This window comes from Dendropsophus ebraccatus, chromosome 13, assembly GCF_027789765.1.
Source record: "Dendropsophus ebraccatus isolate aDenEbr1 chromosome 13, aDenEbr1.pat, whole genome shotgun sequence".
Lineage (NCBI taxonomy): Eukaryota > Metazoa > Chordata > Amphibia > Anura > Hylidae > Dendropsophus > Dendropsophus ebraccatus.
In genome coordinates, this window is record NC_091466.1 from 82,674,098 (window position 1) to 82,688,784 (window position 14,687).

The 14,687-nt window shown below is 64.6% G+C and overlaps 1 protein-coding gene across 4 annotated transcripts in view; it reads left to right on the forward strand.

Annotated features, from left to right (window-relative positions):
* NEK9 (NIMA related kinase 9) overlaps positions 1-14,687 on the forward strand; it is a 32,481-nt gene that overhangs the window by 5,668 nt on the left and 12,126 nt on the right. For 3 of the 4 annotated variants that reach the window (XM_069951075.1, XM_069951077.1, XM_069951076.1), the window contains exons 1-16: positions 804-1,034; positions 8,355-8,532; positions 8,609-8,664; positions 8,739-8,809; positions 9,199-9,304; positions 9,621-9,752; positions 9,838-9,948; positions 10,920-10,984; positions 11,057-11,107; positions 11,230-11,422; positions 11,502-11,646; positions 12,048-12,245; positions 12,319-12,365; positions 13,215-13,370; positions 13,507-13,615; positions 13,974-14,135. In XM_069951075.1, coding sequence (XP_069807176.1) covers positions 870-1,034; positions 8,355-8,532; positions 8,609-8,664; positions 8,739-8,809; positions 9,199-9,304; positions 9,621-9,752; positions 9,838-9,948; positions 10,920-10,984; positions 11,057-11,107; positions 11,230-11,422; positions 11,502-11,646; positions 12,048-12,245; positions 12,319-12,365; positions 13,215-13,370; positions 13,507-13,615; positions 13,974-14,135 — 1,945 coding nt within the window. In that variant the 5' untranslated portion in view covers positions 804-869. Of the gene's footprint in view, positions 1-803; positions 1,035-8,354; positions 8,533-8,608; positions 8,665-8,738; positions 8,810-9,198; positions 9,305-9,620; positions 9,753-9,837; positions 9,949-10,919; positions 10,985-11,056; positions 11,108-11,229; positions 11,423-11,501; positions 11,647-12,047; positions 12,246-12,318; positions 12,366-13,214; positions 13,371-13,506; positions 13,616-13,973; positions 14,136-14,687 lie in introns of those variants that run through there. The other variant, XM_069951078.1, reaches the window with a different exon arrangement.

Consider the following 14,687-nt stretch of genomic DNA (forward strand, 5'->3'; position numbering starts at 1 on the left):
CTGTCTGCGGGTCCGGTAATGTTGGGGTGCAGTCTGTCTGCGGGTCCGGTAATGTTGGGGTGCAGTCTGTCTGCGGGTCCGGTAATGTTGGGGTGCAGTCTGTGGGTCCGGTAATGTTGGGGTGCAGTCTGTGGGTCCGGTAATGTTGGGGTGCAGTCTGTGGGTCCGGTAATGTTGGGGTGCAGTCTGTCTGCGGACCCGGTAATGTTGGGGTGCAGTCTGTGGGTCCGGTAATGTTGGGGTGCAGTCTGTCTGTGGGTCCGGTAATGTTGGGGTGCAGTCTGTGGGTCCGGTAATGTTGGGGTTCAGTCTGTCTGCGGGTCCGGTAATGTTGGGGTGCAGTCTGTCTGCGGGTCCGGTAATGTTGGGGTGCAGTCTGTGGGTCCGGTAATGTTGGGGTGCAGTCTGTGGGTCCGGTAATGTTGGGGTGCAGTCTGTGGGTCCGGTAATGTTGGGGTGCAGTCTGTCTGCGGACCCGGTAATGTTGGGGTGCAGTCTGTGGGTCCGGTAATGTTGGGGTGCAGTCTGTCTGTGGGTCCGGTAATGTTGGGGTGCAGTCTGTGGGTCCGGTAATGTTGGGGTGCAGTCTGTCTGTGGGTCCGGTAATGTTGGGGTGCAGTCTGTGGGTCCGGTAATGTTGGGGTTCAGTCTGTCTGCGGGTCCGGTAATGTTGGGGTGCAGTCTGTCTGCGGGTCCGGTAATGTTGGGGTGCAGTTACTCACATGGCCGGTAGGTGTCTCACTTCCGGAATCTGCCCTGAGCAGACATGGCGGCCGCAGCTGTGGTCACATGACCCGTACGCCCAGAGATGTCTTTTTCCGGGTCAGGGGTGACCAATATGGCGGCTGGTAGCGGCCGCTGATTTCGCCATGTCCGCGCTCAGCCGGTATGACCGGCACTGCGACTCCATCAACTCCGACTATGGGGACTCGGTGCGGAGCTGCGGGACGGAGCAGGAGGAGCTGCACTACATCCCGATCCGGGTGCTGGGACACGGGGCCTACGGCGAGGCCACCCTGTACCGGAGAACCGAGGTGTGCGGGGCCCCGGGAGGATACGGGGGCCACACTGTACTGTGGGGGATACGGGGGCCACACTGTACTGTGGGTTATACGGGGGCCACACTGTACTGAGCAACCGGTAGGATACGGGGGCCACACTGTACTGTGGGTGATACGGGGGCCACACTGTACTGTGGGTTATACGGGGGCCACACTGTACTGTGGGTTATACGGGGGCCACACTGTACTGTGGGTTATACGGGGGCCACACTGTACTGAGCAACCGGGAGGATAGGGGGGCCACACTGTACTGTGGGTGATACGGGGGCCACACTGTACTGTGGGTTATACGGGGGCCACACTGTACTGAGCAACCGGGAGGATAGGGGGCCACACTGTACTGTGGGGGATACGGGGGGCCACACACTGTACTGTGGGGGATACGGGGGCCACACTACTGAGCAACCGGGATGATACGGGGGCCACACTGTACTGAGCAACCGGGATGATACGGGGGCCACACTGTACTGAGCAACCGGGATGATACGGGGGCCACACTGTACTGAGCAACCGGGATGATACGGGGGCCACACTGTACTGAGCAACCGGGATGATACGGGGGCCACACTGTACTGTGGGTGATACGGGGGCCACACTGTACTGTGGGTGATACGGGGGCCACACTGTACTGTGGGTGATACGGGGGCCACACTGTACTGTGGGTGATACGGGGGCCACACTGTACTGTGGGTGATACGGGGGCCACACTGTACTGTGGGTGATACGGGGGCCACACTGTACTGTGGGTGATACGGGGGCCACACTGTACTGTGGGGGATACGGGGGCCACACTGTACTGTGGGTGATACGGGGGCCACACTGTACTGTGGGTGATACGGGGGCCACACTGTACTGAGGGTGATACGGGGGCCACACTGTACTGAGCAACCGGGATGATACGGGGGCCACACTGTACTGTGGGTGATATGGAGGCCACACTGTACTGAGCAACCGGGAGGATACGGGGGCCACACTGTACTGTGGGTGATACGGGGGCCACACTACTGAGCAACCGGGAGGATATGGGGGCCACACTGTACTGTGGGGGATACGGGGGCCACACTGTACTGTGGGGGATACGGGGGCCACACTACTGAGCAACCGGGATGATACGGGGGCCACACTGTACTGAGCAACCGGGATGATACGGGGGCCACACTGTACTGTGGGTGATACGGGGACCACACTGTACTGTGGGTGATACGGGGGCCACACTGTACTGTGGGTGATATGGAGGCCACACTGTACTGAGCAACCGGGAGGATACGGGGGCCACACTGTACTGAGCAACCGGGAGGATACGGGGGCCACACTATACTGTGGGGGATACGGGGGCCACACTGTACTGAGCAACTGGTAGGATACGGGGGCCACTCTGTACTGTGGGGGATACGGGGGCCACTCTGTACTGTGGGGGATACGGGGGCCACTCTGTACTGTGGGGGATACGGGGCCACACTGTACTGAGCAACCGGGATGATACGTGGGCCACATTGTACTGTGGGTGATAGGGGGGCCACACTGAACTGAGCAACCGGGAGGATACGGGGGCCACACTGTACTGAGCAACCGGGAGGATACGGGGGCCACACTGTACTGTGGGGGATACGGGGGCCACACTGTACTGAGCAACCGTTAGGATACGGGGGCCACACTGTACTGTGATGGATACGGGGGCCATACTGTACTGTGGGGGATATGGGGGCCACACTGTACTGAGCAACCGGTAGGATACGGGGGCCACTCTGTACTGTGGGTGATACGGGGGCCACTCTGTACTGTGGGTGATACGGGGGCCACACTGTGCTGTGGGTGAGACGGGGGCCACACTGTATTGGGAAACCGTGAGGATACGGGGGCCACACTGTACTGTGGGGGATACGGGGGCCACTCTGTACTGTGGGGGATACGGGGGCCACTCTGTACTGTGGGTGATACGGGGGCCACACTGTACTGAGCAACCGTTAGGATACGGGGGCCACACTGTACTGTGATGGATACGGGGGCCACACTGTACTGTGATGGATACGGGGGCCACACTGTACTGTGATGGATACGGGGGCCACACTGTACTGTGATGGATACGGGGGCCACACTGTACTGTGATGGATACGGGGGCCACACTGTACTGTGGGGGATATGGGGGCCACACTGTACTGAGCAACCGGTAGGATACGGGGGCCACTCTGTACTGTGGGTGATACGGGGGCCACTCTGTACTGTGGGTGATACGGGGGCCACACTGTGCTGTGGGTGAGACGGGGGCCACACTGTACTGGGAAACCGTGAGGATACGGGGGCCACTCTGTACTGTGGGGGATACGGGGGCCACTCTTTACTGTGGGGGATACGGGGGCCACTCTGTACTGTGGGGGATACGGGGGCCACTCTGTACTGTGGGGGATACGGGGGCCACTCTGTACTGTGGGGGATACGGGGGCCACTCTGTACTGTGGGGGATACGGGGGCCACTCTGTACTGTGGGGGATACGGGGGCCACTCTGTACTGTGGGGGATACGGGGGGCCACTCTGTACTGTGGGGGATACGGGGGCCACTCTGTACTGTGGGGGATACGGGGGCCACTCTGTACTGTGGGGGATACGGGGGCCACTCTGTACTGTGGGGGATACGGGGGCCACTCTGTACTGTGGGGGATACGGGGGGCCACTCTGTACTGTGGGGGATACGGGGGCCACTCTGTACTGTGGGGGATACGGGGGCCACTCTGTACTGTGGGGGATACGGGGGCCACTCTGTACTGTGGGGGATACGGGGGCCACTCTGTACTGTGGGGGATACGGGGGCCACTCTGTACTGTGGGGGATACGGGGGCCACACTGTACTGGGTAACCGGGACTATACGGGGGCCACACTGTACTGTGGGGCATACGGGGGCCACACTGTACTGTGGGGTATTCAGGGGCCACACGGGGGGAGGGGCAGTGTGCAGGAGGAGGGGGTGTGTACGGGGGGAGGGGCAGTGTGCAGGAGGAGGGGGGTGTGTACGGGGGGAGGGGTAGTGTGCAGGAGGAGGGGGTGTGTACGGGGGGAGGGGCAGGAGGAGGGGGGTGTACGGGGGAGGGTCAGTGTGCAGGAGGAGGGGGGTGCGAGGGGGAAGGGCAGTGTACAGGGGGGTGCGGGGGGAGGGGCAGTGTACAGGGGGGTGCGGGGGGAGGTGCAGTGTGCAGGAGGAGGGGTTGTGTACGGGGGGAGGGGCAGTGTACAGGGGGTGTGTACGGGGGGAGGGGCAGTGTGCAGGAGAAGGGGGTGTGTACGGGGTAGGGGCAGGAGGAGGGGGTGTGTACGGGGTAGGGGCAGGAGGAGGGGGTGTGTACGGGTGGGGGGGGCAGTGTGCTGGAGGAGGGGGTACGAGGGGGAGGGGCAGTGTGCAGGAGAATTGGGGTACGAGGGGGAGGGGGTGTGTACGGGGGGGAGGGGCAGTGTGCAGGAGGAGGGGGGTATGAGGGGGAGGGGCAGTGTACAGGGGGGCTCGAGGGGGAGGGGCAGTGTACAGGGGGGTACTCCTCTCTGTGGTACTTTGCTCCTCCTCTTCCTAGTCCCTCCCCCTCCTAGTCCCTCCCCCTCCTAGTCCCTCCCCCTCCTAGTCCCTCCCCCTCCTAGTCCCTCCCCCTCCTGGTCCCTCCCCCTCCTGGTCCCTCCCCCTCCAGGTCCCTCCCCCTCCAGGTCCCTCCCCCTCCAGGTCCCTCCCCCTCCTAGTTCCCTCCCCCTCCTAGTTCCCTCCCCCTCCTAGTTCCCTCCCCCTCCTAGTTCCCTCCCCCTCCTAGTTCCCTCCCCCTCCTAGTTCCCTCCCCCTTCCTCTGTCCCTCCCCCTTCCTCTGTCCCTCCCCCTTCCTCTGTCCCTCCCCCTTCCTCTGTCCCTCCCCCTTCCTCTGTCCCTCCCCCTTCCTCTGTCCCTCCCCCTTCCTCTGTCCCTCCCCCTTCCTCTGTCCCTCCCCCTTCCTCTGTCCCTCCCCCTTCCTCTGTCCCTCCCCCTTCCTCTGTCCCTCCCCCTTCCTCTGTCCCTCCCCCTTCCTCTGTCCCTCCCCCTTCCTCTGTCCCTCCCCTTCCTCTGTCCCTCCCCCTTCCTCTGTCCCTCCCCCTTCCTCTGTCCCTCCCCCTTCCTCTGTCCCTCCCCCTTCCTCTGTCCCTCCCCCTTCCTCTGTCCCTCCCCCTTCCTCTGTCCCTCCCCCTTCCTCTGTCCCTCCCCCTTCCTCTGTCCCTCCCCCTTCCTCTGTCCCTCCCCCTCGCTCTGTCCCTCCCCCTCGCTCTGTCCCTCCCCCTCGCTCTGTCCCTCCCCCTCGCTCTGTCCCTCCCCCTCGCTCTGTCCCTCCCCCTCGCTCTGTCCCTCCCCCTCGCTCTGTCCCTCCCCCTCGCTCTGTCCCTCCCCCTCGCTCTGTCCCTCCCCCTCGCTCTGTCCCTCCCCTCGCTCTGTCCCCCCCCCTCGCTCTGTCCCTCCCCCTCGCTCTGTCCCTCCCCCTCGCTCTGTCCCTCCCCCTCGCTCTGTCCCTCCCCCTCGCTCTGTCCCTCCCCCTCGCTCTGATCCCTCCCCCTCGCTCTGTCCCTCCCCCTCGCTCTGTCCCTCCCCCTCGCTCTGTCCCTCCCCCTCGCTCTGTCCCTCCCCCTCGCTCTGTCCCTCCCCCTCGCTCTGTCCCCCCCCTCGCTCTGTCCCTCCCCCTCGCTCTGTCCCTCCCCCTCGCTCTGTCCCTCCCCCTCGCTCTGTCCCTCCCCCTCGCTCTGTCCCTCCCCCTCGCTCTGTCCCTCCCCCTCGCTCTGTCCCTCCCCCTCGCTCTGTCCCTCCCCCTCGCTCTGTCCCTCCCCCTCGCTCTGTCCCTCCCCTCGCTCTGTCCCTCCCCTCGCTCTGTCCCTCCCCCTCGCTCTGTCCCTCCCCCTCGCTCTGTCCCTCCCCCTCGCTCTGTCCCTCCCCTCGCTCTGTCCCTCCCCTCGCTCTGTCCCTCCCCCTCGCTCTGTCCCTCCCCCTCGCTCTGTCCCTCCCCCTCGCTCTGTCCCTCCCCCTCGCTCTGTCCCTCCCCCTCCCTCTGTCCCTCCCCCTCCCTCTGTCCCTCCCCCTCGCTCTGTCCCTCCCCCTCGCTCTGTCCCTCCCCCTCGCTCTGTCCCTCCCCCTCGCTCTGTCCCTCCCCCTCGCTCTGTCCCTCCCCCTCGCTCTGTCCCTCCCCCTCGCTCTGTCCCTCCCACTTCCTCTTCCCCTCCCCCCCCTCCTCTTCCTCTGTCCCTCCCCCCCCCTTCCTCTTCCTCTGTCCCTCCCCCCTTCCTCTTCCTCTGTCCCTCCCCCCCTTCCTCTTCCTCTGTCCCTCCCCCCCTCCCTCTTCCTCTGTCCTCCCCCCCTTCCTCTTCCTCTGTCCCTCCCCCCCTTCCTCTTCCTCTGTCCCTCCCCCCCTTCCTCTTCCTCTGTCCCTCCCCCTCTTCCTCTTCCTCTGTCCCCCCCCCCTTCCTCTTCCTCTTCCCCTCCCCCCCTTCCTCTGTCCCTCCCCCTTCCTCTGTCCCTCCCCCTCTTCCTCTTCCTCTTCCCCTCCCCCCTTCCTCTTCCTCTGTCCCTCCCCCCCTTCCTCTTCCTCTGTCCCTCCCCCCCTTCCTCTTCCTCTGTCCCTCCCCCCCTTCCTCTTCCTCTGTCCCTCCCCCCCTTCCTCTTCCTCTGTCCCTCCCCCCCTTCCTCTTCCTCTGTCCCTCCCCCCCTTCCTCTTCCTCTGTCCCTCCCCCCCTTCCTCTTCCTCTGTCCCTCCCCCCCTTCCTCTTCCTCTGTCCCTCCCCCCCTTCCTCTTCCTCTGTCCCTCCCCCCCTTCCTCTTCCTCTGTCCCTCCCCCCCTTCCTCTTCCTCTGTCCCTCCCCCCCTTCCTCTTCCTCTGTCCCTCCCCCCCTTCCTCTTCCTCTGTCCCTCCCCCCCTTCCTCTTCCTCTGTCCCTCCCCCCCTTCCTCTTCCTCTGTCCCTCCCCCCCTTCCTCTTCCTCTGTCCCTCCCCCCCTTCCTCTTCCTCTGTCCCTCCCCCCCTTCCTCTTCCTCTGTCCCTCCCCCCCTTCCTCTTCCTCTGTCCCTCCCCCCCCTTCCTCTTCCTCTGTCCCTCCCCCCCCTTCCTCTTCCTCTGTCCCTCCCCCCCTCCTCTTCCTCTGTCCCTCCCCCCCCTTCCTCTTCCTCTGTCCCTCCCCCCCTTCCTCTTCCTCTTCCCCTCCCCCCCTTCCTCTTCCTCTTCCCCTCCCCCCCTTCCTCTTCCTCTTCCCCCCCCCCCCTTCCTCTTCCCCTCCCCCCCTTCCTCTTCCTCTTCCCCGGCCCCTCTTCCTCTTCCTCTGCCACTCCCCCCCTTCCTCTTCCTCTTCCCCTCCCCCCCTTCCTCTTCCTCTTCCCCTCCCCCCCCTCCTCTTCCTCTTCCCCTCCCCCCCTTCCTCTTCCTCTTCCCCTCCCCCCCTTCCTCTTCCTCTTCCCCCTCCCCCCCTTCCCCTTCCTCTTCCCCCCTTCCTCTTCCCCTCCCCCCCTTCCCCTCCCCCCCTTCCTCTTCCTCTTCCCCTCCCCCCCTTCCTCTTCCTCTTCCCCTCCCCCCCTTCCTCTTCCTCTTCCCCTCCCCCCCTTCCCCTTCCTCTTCCCCTCCCCCCCTTCCCCTTCCTCTTCCCCTCCCCCCCTTCCCCTTCCCCTTCCTCTTCCCCTCCCCCCCTTCCCCTTCCTCTTCCCCTCCCCCCCTTCCCCTTCCTCTTCCCCTCCCCCCCCTTCCACTTCCTCTTCCCCTCCCCCCCTTCCTCTTCCTCTGTCCCTCCCCCCCCCCCCTTCCCCTTCCTCTTCCCCTCCCCCCCTTCCCCTTCCTCTTCCTCTTCCCCCCCCCCCTTCCCCTTCCTCTTCCCCTCCCCCCCTTCCCCTTCCTCTTCCCCTCCCCCCCTTCCCCTTCCTCTTCCCCTCCCCCCCTTCCCCTTCCTCTTCCCCTCCCCCCCTTCCCCTTCCTCTTCCCCTCCCCCCCTTCCCCTTCCTCTTCCCCTCCCCCCCTTCCTCTTCCTCTTCCCCTCCCCCCCTTCCTCTTCCTCTTCCCCTCCCCCCCTTCCTCTTCCTCTTCCCCTCCCCCCCTTCCTCTTCCCCTCCCCCCCTTCCTCTTCCTCTTCCCCTCCCCCCCTTCCACTTCCTCTTCCCCTCCCCCCCTTCCACTTCCTCTTCCCCTCCCCCCCTTCCACTTCCTCTTCCCCTCCCCCCCTTCCACTTCCTCTTCCCCTCCCCCCCTTCCTCTTCCTCTGTCCCTCCCCCCCTTCCTCTTCCTCTTCCCCTCCCCCCACCCAGTGACGCCCCGCCTCTATCCCCTCAGGATGACTCCCTGGTGGTGTGGAAGGAGGTGGGCCTTGCCCGGCTGTCGGAGAAGGAGCGGCGCGATGCCCTGAATGAGATAGTCATCCTGTCCCTCCTGCAGCACGATAACATTATCGCTTATTACAACCACTTCTTGGACAGTAACACTCTGCTGATAGAGCTGGAGTACTGCAACGGTGAGCGGGGCTCTCAGGGGTCCGGGGTCCTCCCAGGGGTCCCGCAGTTTCTCTGACATCAGCTTCATCTCTGCAGGTGGGAATCTGTTTGATAAGATTGTGCGGCAGAAGGAGCAGCTGTTCCAGGAGGAGGTGAGTGGGCTCCTCGGGGGCGGGGTTACTAGCTGCCTGTATCGGTGATGTCACTTCCCCTCCTCTCTTCACAGATGGTTCTCTGGTATCTATTCCAAATAGTCTCTGCAGTCAGCTGTATCCACCGGGCCGGCATCCTGCATCGGTGAGTACCCACCCTGGGCAGTCGCTGTGAGGGGGCTGACAGGCGGGGTCTGGAGATGAGGGCGGGGCTGATGGGTGGTGTCTGGAGGTGGGGGCGGGGCCTGAAGGTGAGGGCGGGGGTCTGGAGGTGAGGGTGGGGGTCTGGAGGTGAGGGCGGGGTCTGACAGGCGAGGTCTGGAGATGAGGGCGGGGTCTGACAGGCAAAGTCTGGGGATGAGGGCGGGGTCTGACAGGCGAGGTCTGGGGATGAGGGCGGGGTCTGACAGGCGAGGTCTGGAGATGAGGGCGTGGTCTGGAGGTGAGGGTGGGGTCTAACAGGCGAGGTCTGGAGATGAGGGCGGGGTCTGGAGATGAGGGTGGGGTCTGACAGGTGGTGTCTCTCTCTAACAGGGACATTAAGACGTTGAACATATTCCTCACTAAGGCCAATCTGATTAAGCTGGGGGACTATGGGCTGGCCAAGCAGCTGAACTCTGAGTTCTCAATGGCGGAGACGGTAAGTTGAGTTGTTTGGTTCTTTGTCAGTGTGCGCCCCTCTCTACTCCTCCCCCACCCCGCGCTCTCTTCTCTCCCCCCCACCCCGCGCTCTCTTCTCTCCTTCCCCACCCCGCGCTCTCTTCTCTCCCCCCCACCCCGCGCTCTCTTCTCTCCTTCCCCACCCCGCGCTCTCTTCTCTCCCCCCCACCCCGCGCTCTCTTCTCTCCTTCCCCACCCCGCGCTCTCTTCTCTCCCCCCCCCGCGCTCTCTTCTCTCCCCCCCCCACCCGCGCTCTCTTCTCTAACCCCTCCCCCCCGCTCCGCGCTCTCTTGCAGTGTGTCGGCACCCTGTACTACATGTCTCCAGAGCTCTGCCAGGGGGTGAAGTACAGCTTCAAGTCTGACATCTGGGCGGTGGGCTGCGTGCTGTACGAGCTTCTGACCCTCACTCGCACCTTTGATGCCACAGTGAGTACCGCCTCCTCTCTTCCCTGCCACATATGTGACATGCACACACCACGCACTGCCGTCTGACTGTCCTTTCCCCCCTCAGAACCCGCTCAACCTGTGTGTGAAGATCGTGCAGGGAAACTGGGCCGTGGAGCTGGACAACAGTGTCTACTCCCAGGAGCTGATAGATGTAGTGCGGCTGTGTCTGCAGCAGGTGAGTGTGCACTCCCAGGAGCTAATAGATGGAGTGCGGCTGTGTCTGCAGCAGGTGAGTGTGCACTCCCAGGAGCTAATAGATGGAGTGCGGCTGTGTCTGCAGCAGGTGAGTGTGCACTCCCAGGAGCTGATAGATGTAGTGTGGCTGTGTCTGCGGCAGGTGAGTGTGCACTCCCAGGAGCTGATAGATGTAGTGCGGCTGTGTCTGCAGCAGGTGAGTGTGCACTCCCAGGAGCTGATAGATGGAGTGCGGCTGTGTCTGCAGCAGGTGAGTGTGCACTCCCAGGAGCTAATAGATGGAGTGCGGCTGTGTCTGCAGCAGGTGAGTGTGCACTCCCAGGAGCTGATAGATGTAGTGTGGCTGTGTCTGCGGCAGGTGAGTGTGCACTCAAAGGAGCTGATAGATGGAGTGCGGCTGTGTCTGCGGCAGGTGAGTGTGCACTCCCAGGAGCTGATAGATGTAGTGTGGCTGTGTCTGCGGCAGGTGAGTGTGCGCTCCCAGGAGCTGATAGATGGAGTGCGGCTGTGTCTGCGGCAGGTGAGTGTGCGCTCCCAGGAGCTGATAGATGTAGTGTGGCTGTGTCTGCGGCAGGTGAGTGTGCGCTCCCAGGAGCTGATAGATGGAGTGCGGCTGTGTCTGCGGCAGGTGAGTGTGCGCTCCCAGGAGCTGATAGATGTAGTGTGGCTGTGTCTGCGGCAGGTGAGTGTGCGCTCCCAGGACCTGATAGATGGAGTGCGGCTGTGTCTGCACCAGGTGAGTGTGCACTCCCAGGAGCTGATAGATGGAGTGCAGCTGGGTCTGCAGCAGGTGAGTGTGCGCTCCTGATAAATGGCGTGCGGCTGTGTCTCCAGCAGGTGAGTGTGCGCTCCTGATAGATGGAGTGCGGCTGTGTCTGCGGCAGGTGAGTGTGCACTCATAGGTCAGGCTCTATACAATGTAGAGGCTTCAGGGCTTGTTTTGTGTTTTAGGACCCAGAGAAGAGGCCGAGTGCAGATGAGATCCTGGAGCGGCCGTTGCTGAGCCGGCGGAGGAGGTAACGGGATATTGGGGGGGGGGGGGGAAGGTGTCTCCTCCAGGGTCTCACCTCCCACTGCTTTTCCTACAGGGACATGGAAGAACAGGTCTCTCTCCTGAACAAGTCCAACAAGCGGCCCAGGTTAGGGGGATTGGCGCTCTCTTACCTCCTCTCTCTCTCTTTGTTGCTGTCTGTAAGGCTGGCACAGTCACTGAGGGGGGTTGGCGCTCTTAACTGCTCTCTCTTTGTTGCTGTCTCTTTAGGCCTGGCACAGTCACTGAGGCCCCGGTGGCTGTGGTCACATCTCGGAGCAGTGAAGTTTACGTGTGGGGGGGTGGAAAGTCGACTCCACAGAAGCTTGATGTGTTCAAGGGCGGGTGTCGGGCGCGGCAGGTGTGTGCAGGAGACGCTCACTTTGCGGTGGTGACTGTGGAGAAGGAGCTGTACACGTGGGTGGTGAGTGCTGAGATCAATGCAGTGCCGGGGGCGGCCGTGTCTGCCTGCTGCTGACCTCCTGATGTCTCCTCACCCCCAGAACATGCAAGGAGGCTCCAAGCTGCACGGGGAGCTGGGACACGGGGACCGCGCCTCCTACCGGCAGCCGAAACACGTGGAGAAGCTGCAGGGGAAGGCAGTGCAGCAAGTCAGCTGTGGGGGGGACTTCACCATGTGCACCACAGGTGAGGGCGTGCTGCCTGAGGGGCGGGCCAGGGCGCGCTGCCTGAGGGGCGGGCCAGGGCGCGCTGCCTGAGGGGCGGGCCAGGGCGCGCTGCCTGAGGGGCGGGCCAGGGCGCGCTGCCTGAGGGGCGGGCCAGGGCGCGCTGCCTGAGGGGCGGGCCAGGGCGCGCTGCCTGAGGGGCGGGCCAGGGCGCGCTGCCTGAGGGGCGGGCCAGGGCGCGCTGCCTGAGGGGCGGGCCAGGGCGCGCTGCCTGAGGGGCGGGCCAGGGCGCGCTGCCTGAGGGGCGGGCCAGGGCGCGCTGCCTGAGGGGCGGGCCAGGGCGCGCTGCCTGAGGGGCGGGCCAGGGCGCGCTGCCTGAGGGGCGGGCCAGGGCGGCCACTGACTGTCTCCTCCCATATACAGACGAGGGGCAGCTGTACTCCTTTGGCTCGGACTACTATGGCTGCCTGGGGGTGGCTCAGGGCTCGGAGGTCTTGGAGCCGGTGCTGGTGGATTTCTTCCTGAATGAGCCGGTGGAGCAGGTGTCATGCGGGGACAGTCACGTTATGGTCCTGACACGCCGCAGCAAGTGTGTGTATGCCTGGGGCTGCGGCGAGTACGGTGAGTGTCACCTCTTGTGTCCACCCCACACTGGTGAGCCGGGGCGGCTGTAACCTGCGTCTCCTCCATACAGGGCGCCTGGGGCTGGACTCCGAGGACGACGTCTGCACCCCCCAGAAGGTGTGTGACGCTCTCTCTACCCCCCCCCCCCCCCAACCCCAATGTGACACTCTCTCTCTCTCCCTCCCCCCCGATGTGTGACGCGCTCTCTCCCCCCCCCCCCAATGTGACACTCTCTCCCCCCCTCCCCCACACCAATGTGACACTCTCTCTCCCTCCCCCCCCGATGTGTGACGCTCTCTCCCTCCCCCGATGTGTGACGCTCTCTCCCTCCCCCCGATGTGTGACGCTCTCTCTCCCTCCCCCCCAATGTGTGACGCTCTCTCCCTCCCCCCCAATGTGTGACGCTCTCTCCCTCCCCCCCCCCGATGTGTGACGCTCTCTCTCCCCCTCCCCCCTGATGTGTGACGCTCTCTCCCCCCCCCCCCCGATGTGTGACGCTCTCTCTCCCTCCCCCCCGATGTGTGACGCTCTCCCCCCCCCCCCCCCGATGTGTGACACTCTCTCCCTCCCCCCCGATGTGTGACGCTCTCTCTCCCTCCCCCCGATGTGTGTCGCTCTCTCTCCCTCCCCCCGATGTGTGACGCTCTCTCTCCCTCCCCCCGATGTGTGACGCTCTCTCTCTCCCTCCCCCCCGATGTGTGACGCTCTCTCTCCCTCCCCCCCGATGTGTGACGCTCTCTCCCCCTCTCCCCCCCCCCCCCCCCGATGTGTGACACTCTCCCCCCCCCCCCCCCGATGTGTGACGCTCTCTCCCTCCCCCCCGATGTGTGACGCTCTCTCTCTCCCTCCCCCCGATGTGTGACGCTCTCTCTCCCTCCCCCCCCCCCCGATGTGTGACGCTCTCTCTCCCTCCCCCCCCCCCCCGATGTGTGACGCTCTCTCTCTCTCTTTCTCTCCTGGCGGCAGGTGGAGGTGCAGCGCGGTCTCTCTATTGTCAGTGTGAGTTGTGGGGCGGACGGCTCCTTCCTGCTCACTCAGTCGGGGAAGGTTCTGGCCTGCGGCCTCAATGAGCACAACAAGCTGGGCCTGAACCAGTGCACGGCCGGGATCATCAACCACGAGGTGAGCAAGGGGCCACGGGGGACGGGGACTGCTCTCAGGGATGGGGGAGGGGGGGATGTCCGGGGGCTGCTCTCAGGGATAGGTAAGTAGATTGGTTGGTTGCTGATGGGGAGGTCCTTACTTTGTGTGTCCACAGGCTTACCGGGAGGTGCCCTACACCACCTCGCTGACTTTGGCCAAGCAGTTGTCCTTCTATAAGGTGCGCAGTATCTCCCCAGGAAAGACGCACACGGCGGCCATTGACGGTGAGGAGTGCCCATTGCTCCCCTCCCTCTTCCAGTGTCCCTACCCCTTTGGGTTTTGCCCCCTGCCATCACTATCCCCCTCCCCCCTCCCTTCGGTTTTGCCCCCTGCCATCACTGTCCCCCTCCCCCCTACCTTTGGGTTTTGCCCCCTGCCATCACTGTCCCCCTCCCCCCTACCTTTGGGTTTTGCCCCCTGCCATCACTGTCCCCCTCCCCCCTACCTTTTGGGTTTTGCCCCCTGCCATCACTGTCCCCCTCTCCCCCCTATCTTTGGGTTTTGCCCCCCTGCCATCACTGTCCCCCTCCCCCCTACCTTTGGGTTTTGCCCCCATTCTCACGGTCCCCTCCGTCTCTGCAGAGCGCGGTCGTCTCTTGACGTTCGGGTCTAACAAGTGCGGCCAGCTGGGAGTGGGCGACTACCGGAAGCATCTGGGCATAAATCTGCTGGGCGGCCCCCTGGGAGGGAAGCAGGTGATCCGCGTGTCCTGTGGCGATGAATTCACTATTGCAGCCACTGATGGTGAGTGACCTTGGGGACGTAGGGGGGGGGAGGTGTGAGGGGAGCCTGGGGGCGGGGAGCACGGGGAGGTGTGCGGGGAGCACGGGGGTGCGTTGGGGGGGAGGTGTGAGGGGAGCCTGGGGGTCGGGGAGCACGGGGGGTGTACTGCGGGGGAGGTGTGCGGGGAGCACGGGGGAGGTGTGCGGGGAGCACGGGGAGGTGTGAGGGGAGCCTGGGGGCGGGGAGCACGGGGGGTGTACTGCGGGGGAGGTGTGCGGGGAGCACGGGGGAGGTGTGCGGGGAGCACGGGAGTGTGTACTGGGGGGGAGGTGTGAGGGGAGCCTGGGGGCGGGGAGCACGGGGAGGTGTGCGGGGAGCACGGGGGTGCGTACTGGGGGGGAGGTGTGAGGGGAGCCTGGGGGCGGGGAGCACAGGGGGGTGTACTGCGGGGGAGGTGTGCGGGGAGCACGGGGGAGGTGTGCGGGGAGCACAGGGGTGCGTACTGGGGGGGAGCTGTGCGGAGAGCACGGGGGTGCGTAGTGGGGGGTGCAAGGAGCACCGGGGTGCGTACAG